This window comes from Bactrocera tryoni, chromosome 4 (assembly GCF_016617805.1).
Source record: "Bactrocera tryoni isolate S06 chromosome 4, CSIRO_BtryS06_freeze2, whole genome shotgun sequence".
Classification (NCBI taxonomy): domain Eukaryota; kingdom Metazoa; phylum Arthropoda; class Insecta; order Diptera; family Tephritidae; genus Bactrocera; species Bactrocera tryoni.
In genome coordinates, this window is record NC_052502.1 from 40,795,550 (window position 1) to 40,812,421 (window position 16,872).

Consider the following 16,872-nt stretch of genomic DNA (forward strand, 5'->3'; position numbering starts at 1 on the left):
GGTGTAGTATTTCGATTAATATTATATGATTCGATAGAGAGACCTCTACAAGTATTACGGTATTCAACTCCAGTTAGATGAGTGGCGTAGCTAGGGGGGAGCGAAGGGGGCCGTTGCCCCGGGCGCAACGTCTTGGGGGCGGCAAACGATCTTCGCTGTTTTTTAATATTCAGAAAAATACTTCAATCTACTACAGTATCTACTATAGTAACAAAATATACACTATAGTAACAAATGTTTGAATCAGTAACGACTTTCGTGCTTAAGGTAGTACGAGCGTGGATTCGTTTTTTGAATGATTTTTTTCTATTTTCAAAACACATTTGGAACAAGCCTCGTGTACAGACAAAAAATTCCATAGTTTATTTAACCGAACATATTTTGAGAAACCAATGGATATGTCACAGTTGAAGCATAGGGCAAACTGTCAAAGCGACACATTGCGATGTAGGAGTGACAAAAAAAAAACAGTATCTTTATTTTTACTCTGTCGTCGCGACGTGCCACTCTCACAGTTACCCTATGTTTTGAATGTAACAAATACTTTTATTTCTCTAAATTTTCAAAAATGGTATTTAAAAACTCCAATTCGGGCAGAAATTCCTGTAAATTGTGTCAAAAGTGTACAAGATATAGGGGAAAATGGATTTTTTCTATGGCTTTTAATAAGATGTCTTGTAAATTTACTATCAATTTTCTCAAAAACCGTATTGTGAGAATTTTGGAACTTCAGAATTTGCGTGGCTTCTAGTTCCTAAATTTTATATACTTAATATCGAAGATATTTTGTAAAAATTCACTTTTTTCGAACCACCTCATGAAACTTGTAGGTAGGTAGATAAAAGGGGCGGCAGAACATCCTTGGCCTCGGGCGACCGAAATTGTAGCTACGCCACTGAGTTAGATGAATCAAGATTAAAGAAATTCTCAACTTCAGATCAACAAAACTCATTATATTCCCCGAACAGGGTGTATTAAGTTTGCCACAAAGCTGGAATTATCCAGAAGGAAAAGTCGGAAACCCTTCTTTAAAAATATAAATACATATGTACATATATAAAAAGATCAGCCCGGCGAACTGGGTCGCTCTGAAATTATGTGCTCACCGAAGTGTATTCTCAAGAAATCCAAAGGCGGCAATTTTTTTGTTTACACACCCAGAAGTCGACATCATCGCTAAACAAAATTTGGCTCGAAAACCTCGGATTTTTTTTGGAACTTTTCAAGAGCCTATAGCGATGTCGCTTGGGAAGCTCGAGCGGCTTCAGTTCTTGCACAAGCTGTATTTTGTACGCTTTCAATTTAAAATCTCGACGTAAAATGCGCTAAGTCGTTCCAAACGCAGTCCGAGTTGCTGCAAACGGCGCGGAACCGACTCTTCACGGTCTTCATGTACACTCTCAGGTACGGTTGATATATACGGCGTCCTGGACGCGGTCTAATCGATTCAAAATTTAAATTTTACGGTCAAAAATATAATAAATCGTATCAATCATTATGATAGTTTAAAATTGTTTTAAATCGTTTATTTATCCGTTTTCCATTTTCTTTTGATAATTTACCGAAAGAAACAGTGACGCACTGGCACAATGTCGAAAACTATAATACCATAAAAAAGTCAAAGAGCGACAATTGTTCAACCGAAATTTTTTTGATGGTCTGAGTTGATATCGATAATGCAGAATTTTAGAACTTTAAACCAACACAGTTGAATCATGTGCAGCATTTTATATCAATATATGTTACTATATACACAAAATATGGTCAAGATGACGAGTTGAATAAAATGCCGTCAATGGAAAACCTATATAGACTATAACTAAGCCACAAATTAAAATAGGAAATTAAAAAAAAAGCGGGAGTGGAGTTTCTGATGATAAACAACGCCTCCTTTCACGCCTTCTGAACGTATCACATAATATTAAACTTCATCTGATGCTTTCACATAACAGTAAATAAATCAAAATCGTTTTTCATAAATAATGGCCGCCTCCTAGGTATGCTATCTTATATCTAAAAATGACTGAAATTGGACCATAAATTTACAAGCCCCCGTACCGAAAAGTCGGTCAATACTTTAGGTTTCTTAACGAAATGTGGGTATCATTCTTTTCGGCTAATAATATGTCGGCAAGCCAAAAATAAATAAATGGACGCTCTATTAAACGGACATCTCCATTAACAATGCACATTGATCTCCCACAATTTGTTGATGTTTATTAAGTACAATCTTTTAAGCGGACAACTCTATTAATTGGACAGAAAGGCTGGTAACCAGACATTGAGAAAGCAAACTTAAATTCGTTATTTTTTCCAACGAAATTTTTTTTTGTATGAACATATTCAAAATTAAACCCCAAGTACAATCCCTTGGATTCTGATACCAACAAAAACGTTTTCGCCTACTCAGTACTCATGTCCCTTACTTATTAATTTTTGATAGATGGTTTTCTTGGACACGTTTTGCTTCTTCTTAGATTTTGGTGCCAAAATCGCTCGCTTTCGACCAAAAACAGCGTCGCGTTTGCAATGCTCAGGAGATGTAGGACTCAGTCCGCGACTACCCAGATCTGCTCCATAAGGTCATAACTGGTGACGAATCATGGGTTTATGGTTATAACGTGAAAACTAAAGCCCAATCATCCCAATAGAAACGGCCACATGAGCCAAGATCGAAAGAAGCGCGCCAAGTTAGGTCGAATTTAAAGGTGCTGCTGAAAGTTTTCATCAATTTCATGGGCGTCATACATCTTGAGTTCCGCCAAAGAGTCGTATAGTCAATAAAGAATATTACCTGCAAGCAATGGTGCCGCAGCCACCGTATTCCCCAAACCTGGCCACCTGTGACTTTTGTGTCGAAAGAGGCGCTAAACAAGATCACTTTTTTAAATGCTTTGAGTATTGGAAAAAACGCTGACAGAAGTTCAATATAACCGGAGGTGATTACTTGGAATGGGCTATTTTGTCTCATTAATGAAGCAATAAACATTTTCTTAAGAAATATTCTAAATAGACGTTTCATCTTTCAGCACTTATATACTTTAAGATGTTTGTAGATCTGTTTATTGATTTGAAAATTTTTTACATATATTAGGTGTAACATACATATATATATATTTATTAATATATACGCGATTATTTGTGCTATTAGTTCATAAAGATCTTCAAGAGATACATCCTCGCCATATAACTTCAAACCAATTTTTTGTATAAATAACATCAAGAGAATTTTCGTAAAAATTGGGAGACAAATGTAAACTTGAAGACCATTCCACTCGTGGATGTGTGCGAGGCATCCTAGCTTGAACCAGTACAATACTTGCTGCCTGTCTCTGCAATCTTTGCCTATTAATTTTTCAATCAAACAATTTCCACAGCAATCCGCTGAAGCATCGTCGACGAAACACTTTGCATCAAAAAATCAAGTGTTTCCTGCTGCAGCGTTAGTATCACTCAATGGCCACCCCGCTAAGGCCATATTCTTCACGCTGGCGTTGCTTTACCATGGTTGTTGTTGATATTGCTGTAGTGCTGCTTAAAAACTGCTGCGGGCGCACATATGTCAACTTTTCCACTTTTTCCCTGCGTTTGCATAAAGATGTCACATTGCTGCGCTGGAATTGAAAAACGAGAACAAAGTGCTTTGACGATTTCAAGAGAGAAAAACTTGAAATTGGAAACTTTTGAAATGTCCTCTTATCCAAATCATATAATTTGAATGTAATTTAACAGCAAGGGGTGTGAGCATGCGTCCTTACAAACCTTCATACATAATGCGAGTAAGTTTCGGCAAGATATTATATTGATACATAAATATATACACGAGTATACATATGAGTCTGGCCAATACATACATATGCATAAAATAATGAGATTCTAGAGCATTTTTATGTACGACTTTTAATATGGACACTTCGCATTTCCCAAAAATGTTGGTAAAATTTGGAAAGGCCGTTTGTACCAGGCAGGTTAAAAAGTTCGAATTGTTTCCATTGGAGGGAAGCGTTAGATTTGAATATACTATACTTATACATACAATTTTATAATCGAATCTAACCTTCACAAGGCACGTGTATTAATTGCATAGCGATTGAAAAATTCGTTTTGGATACTTTTAAGATAAATGAATAAGAAATTAGTAGTTTTAATGAAACGCTGTTTGCAGGAAAAATTTACTGCTGATACCGGACTTTCCCCCAGGTGAAGCAAACATCGCAAGGTCGAAGTGAATATAAAGTATCCAGTCCAAGAGAAGTAGTTGCGAACGTAGTCATTAAACAAATCTTAAAATTATTTTGGATTACCGCAAATCACAGTATTTTGGACATACGAAAACTCTATGCAAAGTGAGTGCCGCGAGAGCACACAATTGACATTAAAACACATTCAAGCGATGACAAATATGCATAATTTGGGTTACTTTCACATACCCCATATTTTCCAGATCTGACTTCCAGTGACTTTTTCCCTTCCTCAGACCTAATGAAAGTACTCGTCAGTAAGAAGTTTAACGACCATGAAAAGGTAAGCGCCTGGGCATCTATCGGCATAGCTACAATAAAATCATTCCTGGAAAAAAAAACGTTTGATTTCTATTAAAGCGATACCCACTTATAGTAGTAATAGTATAGTGCCCGTTATTTTGCTTACATTGAAGGTCATTGAGAAATTTAGTTTTCTTCCTTGACTATTCTCTGATATATACATATACCTTTCGACTATTGAATATTCCAGAACATAAAAACATTCTAATTAGCTGCAACATGTGAGACTTCTTCATAGGCGGAGACACCGCTTACGCGGTTATAGCCGAGTTTGCAACAACACGCCGGTCGTCCCTCTTTTTCGCTGTTTGGTGCCAATTGGAGATTCGAAGTGTAGCCAGTTCCTGGCCTTTCCAACGGAGTGCAGGTCTTCCTTTCTTTGTACTTCTCCCGGCGGGTACCGCGTCTAACCGGGGTGTTTTCATCCATTCGGACGACATGACCTAGCCAGCGTAGCCACTGTCTCTTAATTCGCTAAACTATGTCAATGTCATCGTATATACCCAACAGCTCATCGCTCCGTCGAATGCGGTATTCGCCGTTGCCAATGCGCAAAAGACCATAAATCTTCCGCAAAACCTTTCTCTCGAAAACTCGTAACACCGACTCTTCAGATGTTATCATCGTCCAAGTCTCTACACTACATAGCAGAACGAGAATGATAAGTGACTTGTAGAATTTGATCGTTGTTCGTCGAGAGAGGACTTTACTTCGCAATTGCTTACTTAGTACGAAGTAGCACCTATTGGCAATAGTGATTCTGCATTGGATTTCGATGCTGACGTTGTTATTAGTGTTAATGCTGGTTCTAAGATAGACGAAATCATCTACGACTTATGACTGTCAACATTAATTTGGGAGCCTCGCGGCGACGACTGTTTGCTTGATGACAGGAGATATGTCGTCTTGCCCTCGTTCACCACGAGAGCCATTTGCTTCGCATGAGACTACCCGACATTTTTTATACTTGGTAAGAGCATATAAATGAATTTATTTGTTACTTATCAAAGCAGCCAACGTTACTGTTTAGTTTATTACACGAGCTGAAAAGTATTCACCCTGAAAGACAGATCACGCATATCCTACCATACACAACGAACCTCCACCTTCTTTGGAATACTTTAGAATACTAACTTTAGCTAGATTACTCTCAAATTTCATAACATTTCATCTAAGTTATCAAGTTATTGGTCCCAAGCTGACTTTTTTTCTACTACTTTTAGTACAAAGGAAAACAGTGAATACCTTATTTTAAAATTAAAAAGAATCCCATCGTAAAAAACACCGTGAAAACTATAGCTTGTTAAGTGCCAAAGCATATTCAACAGCCTAAATCTGATTTGCGGAATTTCTTCATGGATGAGGAAATGCGTAGGACATATCCACGAGGTTTTACAGATAAACAAGTTTGGATAGACAAGCAAACGTTCTGGTTCTGTTCAATTCAATACGAACCAGTTTCTGCGCCGATTTGTGATGATGTCAGAAACATACTTGAATTCAATCGTTAGTCCAAGTTCTTCCAACGTATTTGTATAGCTAAGTATAGCTAGTATAGACATGATCGGTTAGTAATTTGCCACACTTTTGAAAGTGAAGTGAAATACGTACATATATAGGCTAAAAGAGGGGTTGAAACAATTGAAATGGACATGCCCATTGACTTAATCAGCGCTGTTTGTATCAAAAGCAAAATATTCAGTAAAGTTCTACTTGTTACACCGGAGAGTTTTCAACAAAATGTAAGCATACGACACAATAGTAATTATTGCTTAAATAATTGCAAATGATTGCTAACCCATTTCTATTTCTATTTCCAGTTTGGTTCTTGCGTCGGCCCACAGTGGGTGGGATATTGACGGACGCAGTGACAAGTGTGCACTTCAGTTGCAACCTTCATCAGCGAGCCATATGTGATCGAATAAATGTGTATGTTTGTATGTGTGTATGCGTTTGCGTGTCAACGTTAAACGTCGAAGGTGCAACGCAGAAGCAATGACGGAGGAAGGCAACCAAAATCAGCCGGCTCTTCGGCTTACGCTTTCATCCCCCCTCAACGCAGTCATTCCAAGTGACTGCCAACACCTCGGGGTGTCGCACTAAAGCGCACAGTTGTTCAGCTGGCATCACCACAAGGACGAATTGCTGACAAGTAGGCAAGTTGTGTTGGGCGCACATCCATTAAGTTGAGCGGACAATTGAATGCTGAATAGATTTTGCAATGTTTGTAATTTGAGAATCTAAGTAGAAACAAATATACCTACATATGCACTATTATGAATTACTGTATGCATATAAATACAATACATACACGGTACATATACACATAAATGCTGTCGATGGTATGTTGTGCCCAGCACACCAAATCTACGTGACCAAGCACCGCCCGAGAACATTTGCATTAATAATAGCAATCTTCGATTCACCAAGTGTAGGAGAGTAGTGAATCATGCAAATTATACTCGTACCGGTTGTTCAGAGAAAGAAGCAGTATTTCCTGTAGAATCAATGGCGAATCCAGGATTTGGGAAAGGAGAGGTTTTGAAAACGTATTATTATTTGTAAGAGCATTTTATAACAACACACGTTGATAAAAGAAACATTTTCTTTTAGAGGAATAAATAATACGGTAGAATAGTTTCAATGAAGTACTAGTTCAATGTAATTATAAATATTTCCGAATAAATTTTTTGTTAGTGGAGTAATATTGAAAGAAGTTTACAACTTGTAGCGCCTTTGAGATAACATGAAAGAAAGAGAAAATTTCTAAAAGCAATTCGAGAAATCTCCAGATTATTTTGTAATTAAAAAGTTTATATTGAACATTTATTTGATGATGCTGGTGTTGTCACCGACCGCGGTTGTGATCTTTTGTAGAAAGCATCGCACTTCAAAGATTTTATTTTTGTTGGATGAATAAAATGTTTGATAAGTTTACATTACATGTTTTCTTTTGATCATTTGGAGCAATATTTTCACTACGGCAAGTATTTGATAGTACTGAGATTCATTTAAAAGGTGATCCATTTCAGTGTTCCCTACTTTTTTAAAGAAAAACCACAGAAACTTTAAATTTATAGGGGAATGTTTATTATCATTCGAAAGAACACTCGTTGGCATTTATTTTTTGAAGATTATCTCTTACAAATGTTTGCTGCGGCTACGCCTCAGACGGTCTATCCGTAGAGTCCATGACTCGTTCGAACATTGCGACTGGTAGCTGGCGAATGAAACGCGTGATGGTTTGTTCCAAGGCCCGTATCGAAGCGGAAATGTCCGCATATACTTTAGACTTTACATAGCCCCACAGGAAAAAGTCTAAGAGTGTTATATCACATGATCTTGGTGACCAATCAACTGGCCTAGAACGTTAAATTATTTGCTCACCGAAGTGTTCTCTCAATAAATCCATTGATTGATACGATGTGGAGAGATTGGCGTCATCTTGTTGAAATTAAATGTCGCCAAGATCACGAGCTTCAATTTCAGTCATCAAATAGATGGTTCTCAAGGCGCGATAACGGCATCATTTTTGAAGAAATATGGACCGATGATTCCACCGGCTCACAAACCACACCTATAACATGGCAGCTTGGCACGACTCTTACGTGATCTATCAAACAAGGCTATTAATAAAATTACCTCTACTTGGATTACTCGTTAACTTAGTATACCTATTAATAGAGAAGAATGAAATATATTCGAAATTGACCGTTCTTCAATTCTCTTAAATTAGAACGATGGCTAGTTTATGTCGAGACTTATATGACAGAGTTTCTGTTGTCTATTTTTCCTCTCATTCCAAATGTCAAAAGTTGAATATAACGATATTTAATCATTTTTGGTTTACGGGGCATCTGCGCAGAGTAGCATTCGGTCGCATTCGTTGGTGGACGAAATGCAAACCACTGCGGCAATGAAATGAATTCACAATTCACTAAGCACCGTAGCTGGTACAAACGGCAAATTTGTAACTCTAGATCAAAACAATGTTTTTAGGGCTACAACAAAAATTGCACTGACGACAACAATAATGAGACAAATGAATTGTTGAACAGAGCCACACTATTTGAAATAAATGTATCGTCATTTAGGTGCACATATTTATATATATGTATATATGTATGTGCATATCGGGATGAAGATGTGAAATCTACCTTACGCATAATCATCTTTAAAAAGCTTTTATTTTTGGTTTAAATGGAGAATCCTGTTGAGTTACATTCGTGACTTTTGGAGCCAACACATCCAAGTGATTTTCAATGCAATGATCTGCTCAATCAATTTGTCTCAGATTTTGCGACTATGATCGTGGTCTCTTGCCTTCCTTTTCGCTGCTTCTCTTGGAAGCTGATCAACACCAAGAAGTGTAGCTTGGTGGTCCAGTTTGGTGGCAGACTCTCCGAGTTTAGGAAAACTGTACGTGGGCTTTTCACAAGTTTAACCTAAATATTTATAATAAGGAGATTAAGTCTGCAAAACACCACTGGTTTAGGGAATTCTGGGGCTAGGCTGAACAGGGTTCAGGCTAAAGTTAAGAGTGACACAGTATTAACTTTCAAGAGATCTGATGGGATCTATGCGACCTGCGCAGAAGGTCCGCACTTCGCGAAGACCATTTGAGATTGGGTAGTCGCAAGATGTCATGATCTAGTTTACCAAGAGAAGGTCTCTGCTGGGCCGTAGGATCTTAACTCATAACGTCAGAGATTTAGAGTTGACAAATATTTGGATCACACTTTGGATTTTACTCTTTGATGGAAACAGCATATGGATATGACCATGGTCAAAGCCATATTGTACAATCGCCTGGTAATAAACCTAAGGCTTCGTGATAGTGATTATCAGGTGGATGTACGGTGACATGCGCTTCTTCACAGATTTCAGTAGAACTTCAACTATCGTATCATCAAAGGCCTGCTATACATGCCCGACGGCAGCAGTGGAAATCATACCACTCCTCCAAACATTGCATACCTATGGGACGTATTCCGATAACTGCTCATCAAGAAGGGGAGAGTGGTTAGGAAAAAGTATTGTCAACAAAAAAAGTTACTAATGAGTGGTTACAACCTCATTAAGTTGAAAAATGCAATCAACCTCCTGAGAGACAAATTCCAATTACTTGTGGCATTTTACACAGTGGCTCAGGAAGCATATGTTTACGATGGATATAACCTCAAGTGGCAAATTGCCACTTCTGCGACAACGAGCCGGGAACCTGATGATAGGCCTCACGGTCGTCTGTAGGCGCATGATAAAGGCCCTTAGATGCATTGATCAAATTGGGTATCCATCAATTCAATAGCACTCAGTAATTCGTTCTGACAGAGGGGAGGGTACAATAGACCTTAGGTCGCGCTGCAAAACTCAATTTATTTTTACTCTACTACTTTTAAAGGCTGTATATTATTGTTTATGATTTTTCATTCAACCAAAAACAAACACGAAACTGGAAACAATAACTGTAATGTAAAAGTAAACTATAAAATTCAAAATATATAAGTATACTATACACTTCATTGTACTATATAATATCAATCCCTCAATGTAATACAACGGCCTCTGATAAATCACAATTCAAGGCTCGCACGCTTTAGCTTTTGTGAAAAAAAAAGCTTTTGTAAAAGGTGAAAAGTAGGCGGCAATGTAGACTAAACAAACAATAATACGACAAATTGGCGGAAACACCTACTCATCGACTGACAATTGTATGGCGGATCGGAGCTTGAATAGAAACCCACTGAGCACAATTAGGAAGCTCTATGGAGTGCGCCTGTGTTGCTTTGACATTCCGCATACACATACCGAGGTATGTTTGTCTATTATGGTATGACATATGTACATTTGTATGTGTAATTCATAAAGAGAGTTTCTTCATGTAGCTATTCATCAACTTTGGTTTAGGGTATATTTGTGTACATGCATAACTTAAATACGTACTTATTTTTATGTAGGCATGTCTCCGCCGCGTTTTGTTGCATTCAGCTGGCCAAAGAGCGACGAGAAAGCAAAGACATGGTGAAGCAACAGCACGTGTCGGCACACTTTTTGACTGGTGACATTTTCACTTGACGACAAACCGCGTTTTAATTTCCTCTTTCATTTACAATCTCACTCACAATGACGCAGAGTGCCAACACGTGCCCTTATTAACTAATATTTACAAAATATTATTTTGTTCCTAAATCACGTGAAGGAAGCGTTAAATTAACTTGAACTTTAGATGTTTATTCAATTTGAGAAAAAATATTTGCACTTTTTAGGTTTCCCATACCATTTCGAATCTGACTATTTTTTGCCGTTAAGGAAAGCATACAACTGAACATATTGAATTAAGAATACCTATGTAAGTGTCAGCTCAAGACTCTTGGAAGGCTTGAACTCATCTCTTCATCCTGATCATTTATATATACTATACAAGATTCGTTCCAAAGTAAACAGGACTTTTTGAATCTAGCTCCCCCTGGTGGAGGGCCATCTATATATCGACTAGTGCGTTAGAATCTGCTATCTTTATCGATTGTCCGGTGAGAATTTCATGACATTCCATTAATTGGAAGTGAAGTTATTGCGTTTTAAGTGCCAGTATGTTTGTGTTATCGGTGCGAAAAAGAGCTTCTAACAAAGAGTCAACATTAAATTTTGTTTTAAAATTGGTAAAACTTTTACCGAAACGTTTCAATTTATGAAAAAAGTTTAAGGCGATGATTGCCTATCCCGTAGCAGAGTGCACGAGTGGTTTCAACGTTTTCAAAGTGGTCGTGAGGACATAAATGACGATCAACATGTGAGCCAATCAAAATCCGTGATCACCGGAAATTCCATCGAAACTGTGTGTGAATTCATCAAAAATCAGCCGAAATCATTATTGAAATTCATGGAAATGGAATTGAACATCGACATCGACTTATCGCATTTTGACCGAACATTTGGGCTTATGAAAGGTGTGTGCAAGGTGTGTTCCGCACAAATTGATTGAAGACCAAAAAGTGCTCAGAATCGAACATTCGATTCGTGACATGTGACCGATTATTTGACCAAAAATCACATTTTAACCATTAACCATCCCCGTATTCACCTGATATGGCACCGTGCGACTTCTTCCTTTTCGGAAAAGGAAAGGAAAGCGCTATACAGACGTAGAGACGTAGACAGCATACTGGCGGCCATACCGGCCAACGAGCTAAATCACTCGTTCGTCATGCTTTTGGACCATGCAAAAAGCTGTATTGAAGCAGAAAGGGACTATTTGAGTAAAGTAAATTGATTTTGCCAAAAAAACCATTTGTTCTGTTTTTTTTTAAGTCCTGTTTACTTTGGGAAGCTCCTTGTATATAACCCTATATCTAACTTGATTCGTTTTATTCGAATATCTTCACAAAATTTGGCATGTGTTATTGTTTAAGGGGTTACATGGGTTTACGGGTTTAAAAAAATCGAAAATTTAAGTCCTGTTTACTTTGGGAAGCTCCTTGTATATAACCCTATATCTAACTTGATTCGTTTTATTCGAATATCTTCACAAAATTTGGCATGTGTTATTGTTTAAGGGGTTACATGGGTTTACGGGTTTAAAAAAATCGATTTTTTTATGTTCTTACTCAACTGTTTTTCATGAAATTTTACACAGGTCTTTGAGATACAATTTTAAAATTTGGACGAAGTGATTTTTTTCGATTACAACTATTTGAAAAAAAATGTTGCGAAATTTCCACTGAAATTTTCCTTTTTTTGTAGAAATATCTGCCAAAAATCCAATTTTCTGTTTTTTTGAACCATGTTCTATGTTAAGGTTTTAACTAAAACACGTATTGTTTCACTTTAGATGATCCTGTAAGGAGTTACCCTCCCGAGCGCATTTTTTTTCGAGTGTTCACCGGAAATGGCGTCGCAATGGCCGAGTTTAAATTATTTTTTCCAAAAATTTCCGAATTTCTTTATTAATAATGTATGTTTGTAACAATACAAAATTCTATATCAGTGGGCAAAAAATTTTGAAAAAGTGGGCATTGCCCCACTCCCCATATAATGGTACTGTCAAAAACTACAAAAAGCGCAATAAAACAATAACTAAATACGCCTGAGACAAAATTTGCCCAAATCCAACTAAAACTGTCCAGACCCCATGTACTGAATATTTAGATCCCAGTACCTATAGTTGACTCTTTACCGAAAATATTGGTCACTGTGGCAGATTTATAATTGATATTCAGAGAGAATCCTTTCCTGACAATATTAACTCTGTGTGCGTGGGTTGAACCGGGTCAATAAGTACTTCCCTGAGTCCCCGTACACCTAATGTAAAGATTTTGGAACTTCCGGGTGATTTTACTCTATATGATTGGTGATTGTATGTGAGGTACCTTAATATAACCCATGGACATTCTTTTAGTATGTGGCTGACTATAATTATAGTTAATAGATGAAATCGGGTGGGTACCACCCCAACTCCCATATAGCACATATAATAATTTTCGTTTTCCTAACAAATCTTATACTGAATATATATATACATATAAGTTATACACGTTGACGTTTTACACCTGAAAGTATTTCCCTGACTTTGATGCCTGCAATTTGCAAGAGTATAAAATGTTCGGTTGTAGTCGAACTTAGCCCATCCTTACTTGTTAATATTTAGATTTTCGTTTTGAAAAATTATTACTGAAAAGTTAAATGTGTGCAAAACCATAAATGTAGACAAAAGAGAACAGCTGATTTCTTCAATGTCACTAGGGGCATAACTTTTAACAAATTTCGTTTGATTCGGACGGTAAGTACGAAAAGGCGGCAAGTCGGTCACCAATTACAGCCTTAATTAGGACCCCAAACCTAATACGATGCGAACTTCTTCTGCCTGGACTATACCAAATTTGATAATTAATAATACGTCTTTTTGCTTAATTTTATCCCACAAAAAATCGGTTTGAATCTCGTCTGTGCTATAATCTCTATTGTTTATCTCTATTGTATATTCTAATGGTAATGATATATGTAGATATGTATAACACAAGTATGGAGAGGTGGGGTGTAACCGCACATTTTACACTCTTGCAATTTGCTGAAATTAAAACCGTCGAAATTCTTTCAGATGCTGTCAAAACAAGTAAGAAGGGCAAAGTTCGAATGTAACCGATCGTTTCACACTCTTGCAACTTATCAGGATCAAAGTCAGGGAAATAAATTCAGGTAAATAAGGTTTGTAAGGTATATGGGGTCTACGGCAAGTTTTCACCCGATTTTATCCATTTTCGGCACAAAGTTGCACCTTCATTAGAATTTTATTAAAATAACTAACACATTTGCCGATATATGCGGTATAAAGTTAACTGGAAGTTTGAAAATCTTTCTATGAGGTGTATGGAGGTTAAACAAATTATTGATCCAATTCAACGCAGTTTTGACATACAGGCATGCTATTATTAGAAAAGGATTCTCTCCGAATTTGTATAATATATCTCAGAAATTGACCGATATTTTCGTAATGAAGTTCGTATATCCGGTATTTGAGAACTTGAATAGTTTTGGTCCGAATTGGACGATTTTGGGTAATAAAATGGACTACTTTAAGGGCACTATTAGGACAAAGTTTAATCCTGATACAATTATTGGCGATTGATTTGCATTTTGGAATGTGAAAGAATACAATGGAATTTAAAATTGTGTTATATGGGAAGTAGACTTACAACCAAGCCAAATCCGATTTCGCTCATTTTTGCACTGGTAACATAATGACATTATACATATACCAAATTTGGTCAATATCGGACGAGTGGGTTCTTAGATATGGCTTTTCACCGAAATGTAGGTGGTGTCATGCCCATCATCAAATTTGGTGCCGGTATATCGTGTGCAGCATTTAATGCCTCGGGAGTATTTATTTATTGATTTATCGCTTTATATAGCTTTTAACCGAACCGTTATATGGGAAGTGGGCGGGGTTATCACCGAATTTCATCTAATTTTAGAGTTTCGTTTGGGATGCTCAACTTATTTGTCCTGAGCGAATTTAGATATTGTGTCTTAAGAGGGAGCCTGCTTTAGAAGCTTCAAAAAATCAATTTTTTTTTGCTTAAATCTCTTTAAAAATTATCTAAGAATATATCCCCAAAGTCATAAGAAGCGAAAACTTTGATGCGCGATTTCTCGGTTTTTCATTTTTTGGATTTTTTTTAATTGGCGCTAAGGATTGAAAAAAACTAAACGTCGTATGGAATTGGGTCAAAGTTTGTTATCTTTGGCATTAAATTATCTTCTATTTAAATTAAAAACAAAATAAGAAAAGTCAAGTTTCAACATGTTTTTAAACAACATAAAGAAACATTTTTTTTTATTCAAAACCCACTTTTTTCAAGTTTTTAAAAATTTGTAAAACTTTACACTTTTTTTTTAATTTTCTTATTTTAACTAAACGATAAATTATTAAAAAATATGAATCCCTTTGAATTTTCATATAGAAATTGCGACCTGCATCCTGCCCACCGTCCGAAAAAATGCACATGCGAGATGCATCGGGCAATTGCTTCCCAAAGGCAGAATATCAAAGATTTCATATCCAAAAAATTTGTGAAAGATGTTTAAATATATAACTATAAACACTGGAAATTTCGCTTTAATAAATTATTTTTTTTCCTCCCAAAAAAGTCCTCAAAAAAATCTGTTTTTTGAAGCCCCTATAAACAGGCTCCTCCCTTAAGTGGCTTAGGAGGACGGGTAAGGCCCATTTTTTCAAAATGTTTAGCCCACAGGTGCCCCTTTCATATTACAATTTTATATCCTAATTTAGTGCTTAGTTATAGCAATTTATAGATTTCCGTTTAAAGGCGTTTTATGGACGTGGCAGTGGTCCAATTTACCCATCTACGAATTCGTCTTAACTTATGCCAAGAAACACGTCTTCACGTTTGCTCATTAAGATATCTTAATTTTTACTCAAATTATAGCTTGCGCAGACGGTTCGCGTCAGCAAATTTTATATTGAAAATATCTTCAACTAAGATGCTGTTATATGTATGTATATATTATAATATCAACTTGACCGAAGAGGCTAAATTGAGTTGTTGGCGAAAACGTCAACCAGAGCATCGGAATTTATTGTATTAAGGATTTGAAGTTTCGACCAAAGTATAGACCAATTCCATTCTAATTCGGAGCTAAATCACAATCATTCACATTTTGACCTATCTGAATGGTTTAAAGTCAGGTGGAAGGACGGAAATCATTATAAGCGGTGTATATTTATGACAGAGAAAATACTTATAAAATGCTTCCTGTCAGGGGAATCTTCGAAAATTCTGATTTGACAAGGATACAATTGTTAAAAAACTCTTTCTCATTTTCCTTGGATAACTCCATATTGGCTGATATATGAGGTACAACGTCCCCCGGAAGATTAGATATATATATTAGATATATGGGAATTCAATTCAATCAGTATACAGGATAGGACTCAGTCGATTTAAAAAATTTTATTGAACCAATCGTTACTATTCCTTAAAAACTTTCAAAATATGCTCCTTCTGCGTCGATGCAGCGCTGCCAGGGCGATTTCCAAGCATTGAAGGCGTCACGGAAGTTATTCTCCGGAATAGCCTTGAGAGCGGAGGTGCATGCTGCTTGGATCCCCTCTTTCGTCTCAAAATGCTTGCTTTCAACGGCCTTTTATGGCATCTAGGCTGTAGGGCGGCTGCGGAAGCGTTGGGATGCCGGCCTTGGTTAGGTAGCTGTTCACAAGAAAGGCGGTGTGAGCCGGGGCGTTGTCGTGGTGCAACTTCCATTCGACTGCGATGTCTTGTCGGACCCGATTGACCCTTCGTTTGAGTTTCTAAGCGTCTCCCACGTAAAACTTGGCGTTGACGGTTTGTCCAGTTTGTCCTTTGAGGTTAAAAAAGACAATGAGCACCGTTTTCCCTTTGGATATGCTCATTCATCCCTTTTTTGGGCGAGGAGAAGCCCGGCTCTCCAAAAATGCCTGGTGCCACCAAAACACACCAGTTTTTGCTAAAGCAACATCTGGGTAAGCCTGCTTAATCATATCAGATGTCTCTGTCGCCGATTTACCGAGTTTCGCACAGAATTTAATCGCGTACCTCTGCTCGAACGAACGCTGCATTTTCGGCTTGCACCACTCACAGAAACACGTAGCGCGAAAATGTTTGTGCTGGTTCCCCAGGCGCTCGAAGACAATGGACGAGCCGCTCGTTCGTTAGCTAGGAACGCCCTCTACCGAATCCAGTTAGTGTGCGCACGCTCCGAAGAACAGTCGCGGCGGAAGAAAATCAGTCCTATTACTTTCCGGACAAACCCTGTAATTTTAGAATTTAAT

General features: G+C 37.3%; 1 protein-coding gene across 1 annotated transcript in view; it reads right to left on the reverse strand.

The window, feature by feature from the left end:
- Window positions 1-6,106, reverse strand: part of LOC120773852 (muscle segmentation homeobox) — a 55,028-nt gene extending 48,922 nt beyond the window's left edge. The window contains exon 1 of the mRNA XM_040102990.1: window positions 6,039-6,106. Coding sequence (XP_039958924.1) covers window positions 6,039-6,106 — 68 coding nt within the window. The remainder of the gene's footprint in view (window positions 1-6,038) is intronic.
- Window positions 6,107-16,872: the final 10,766 nt, after the last annotated feature.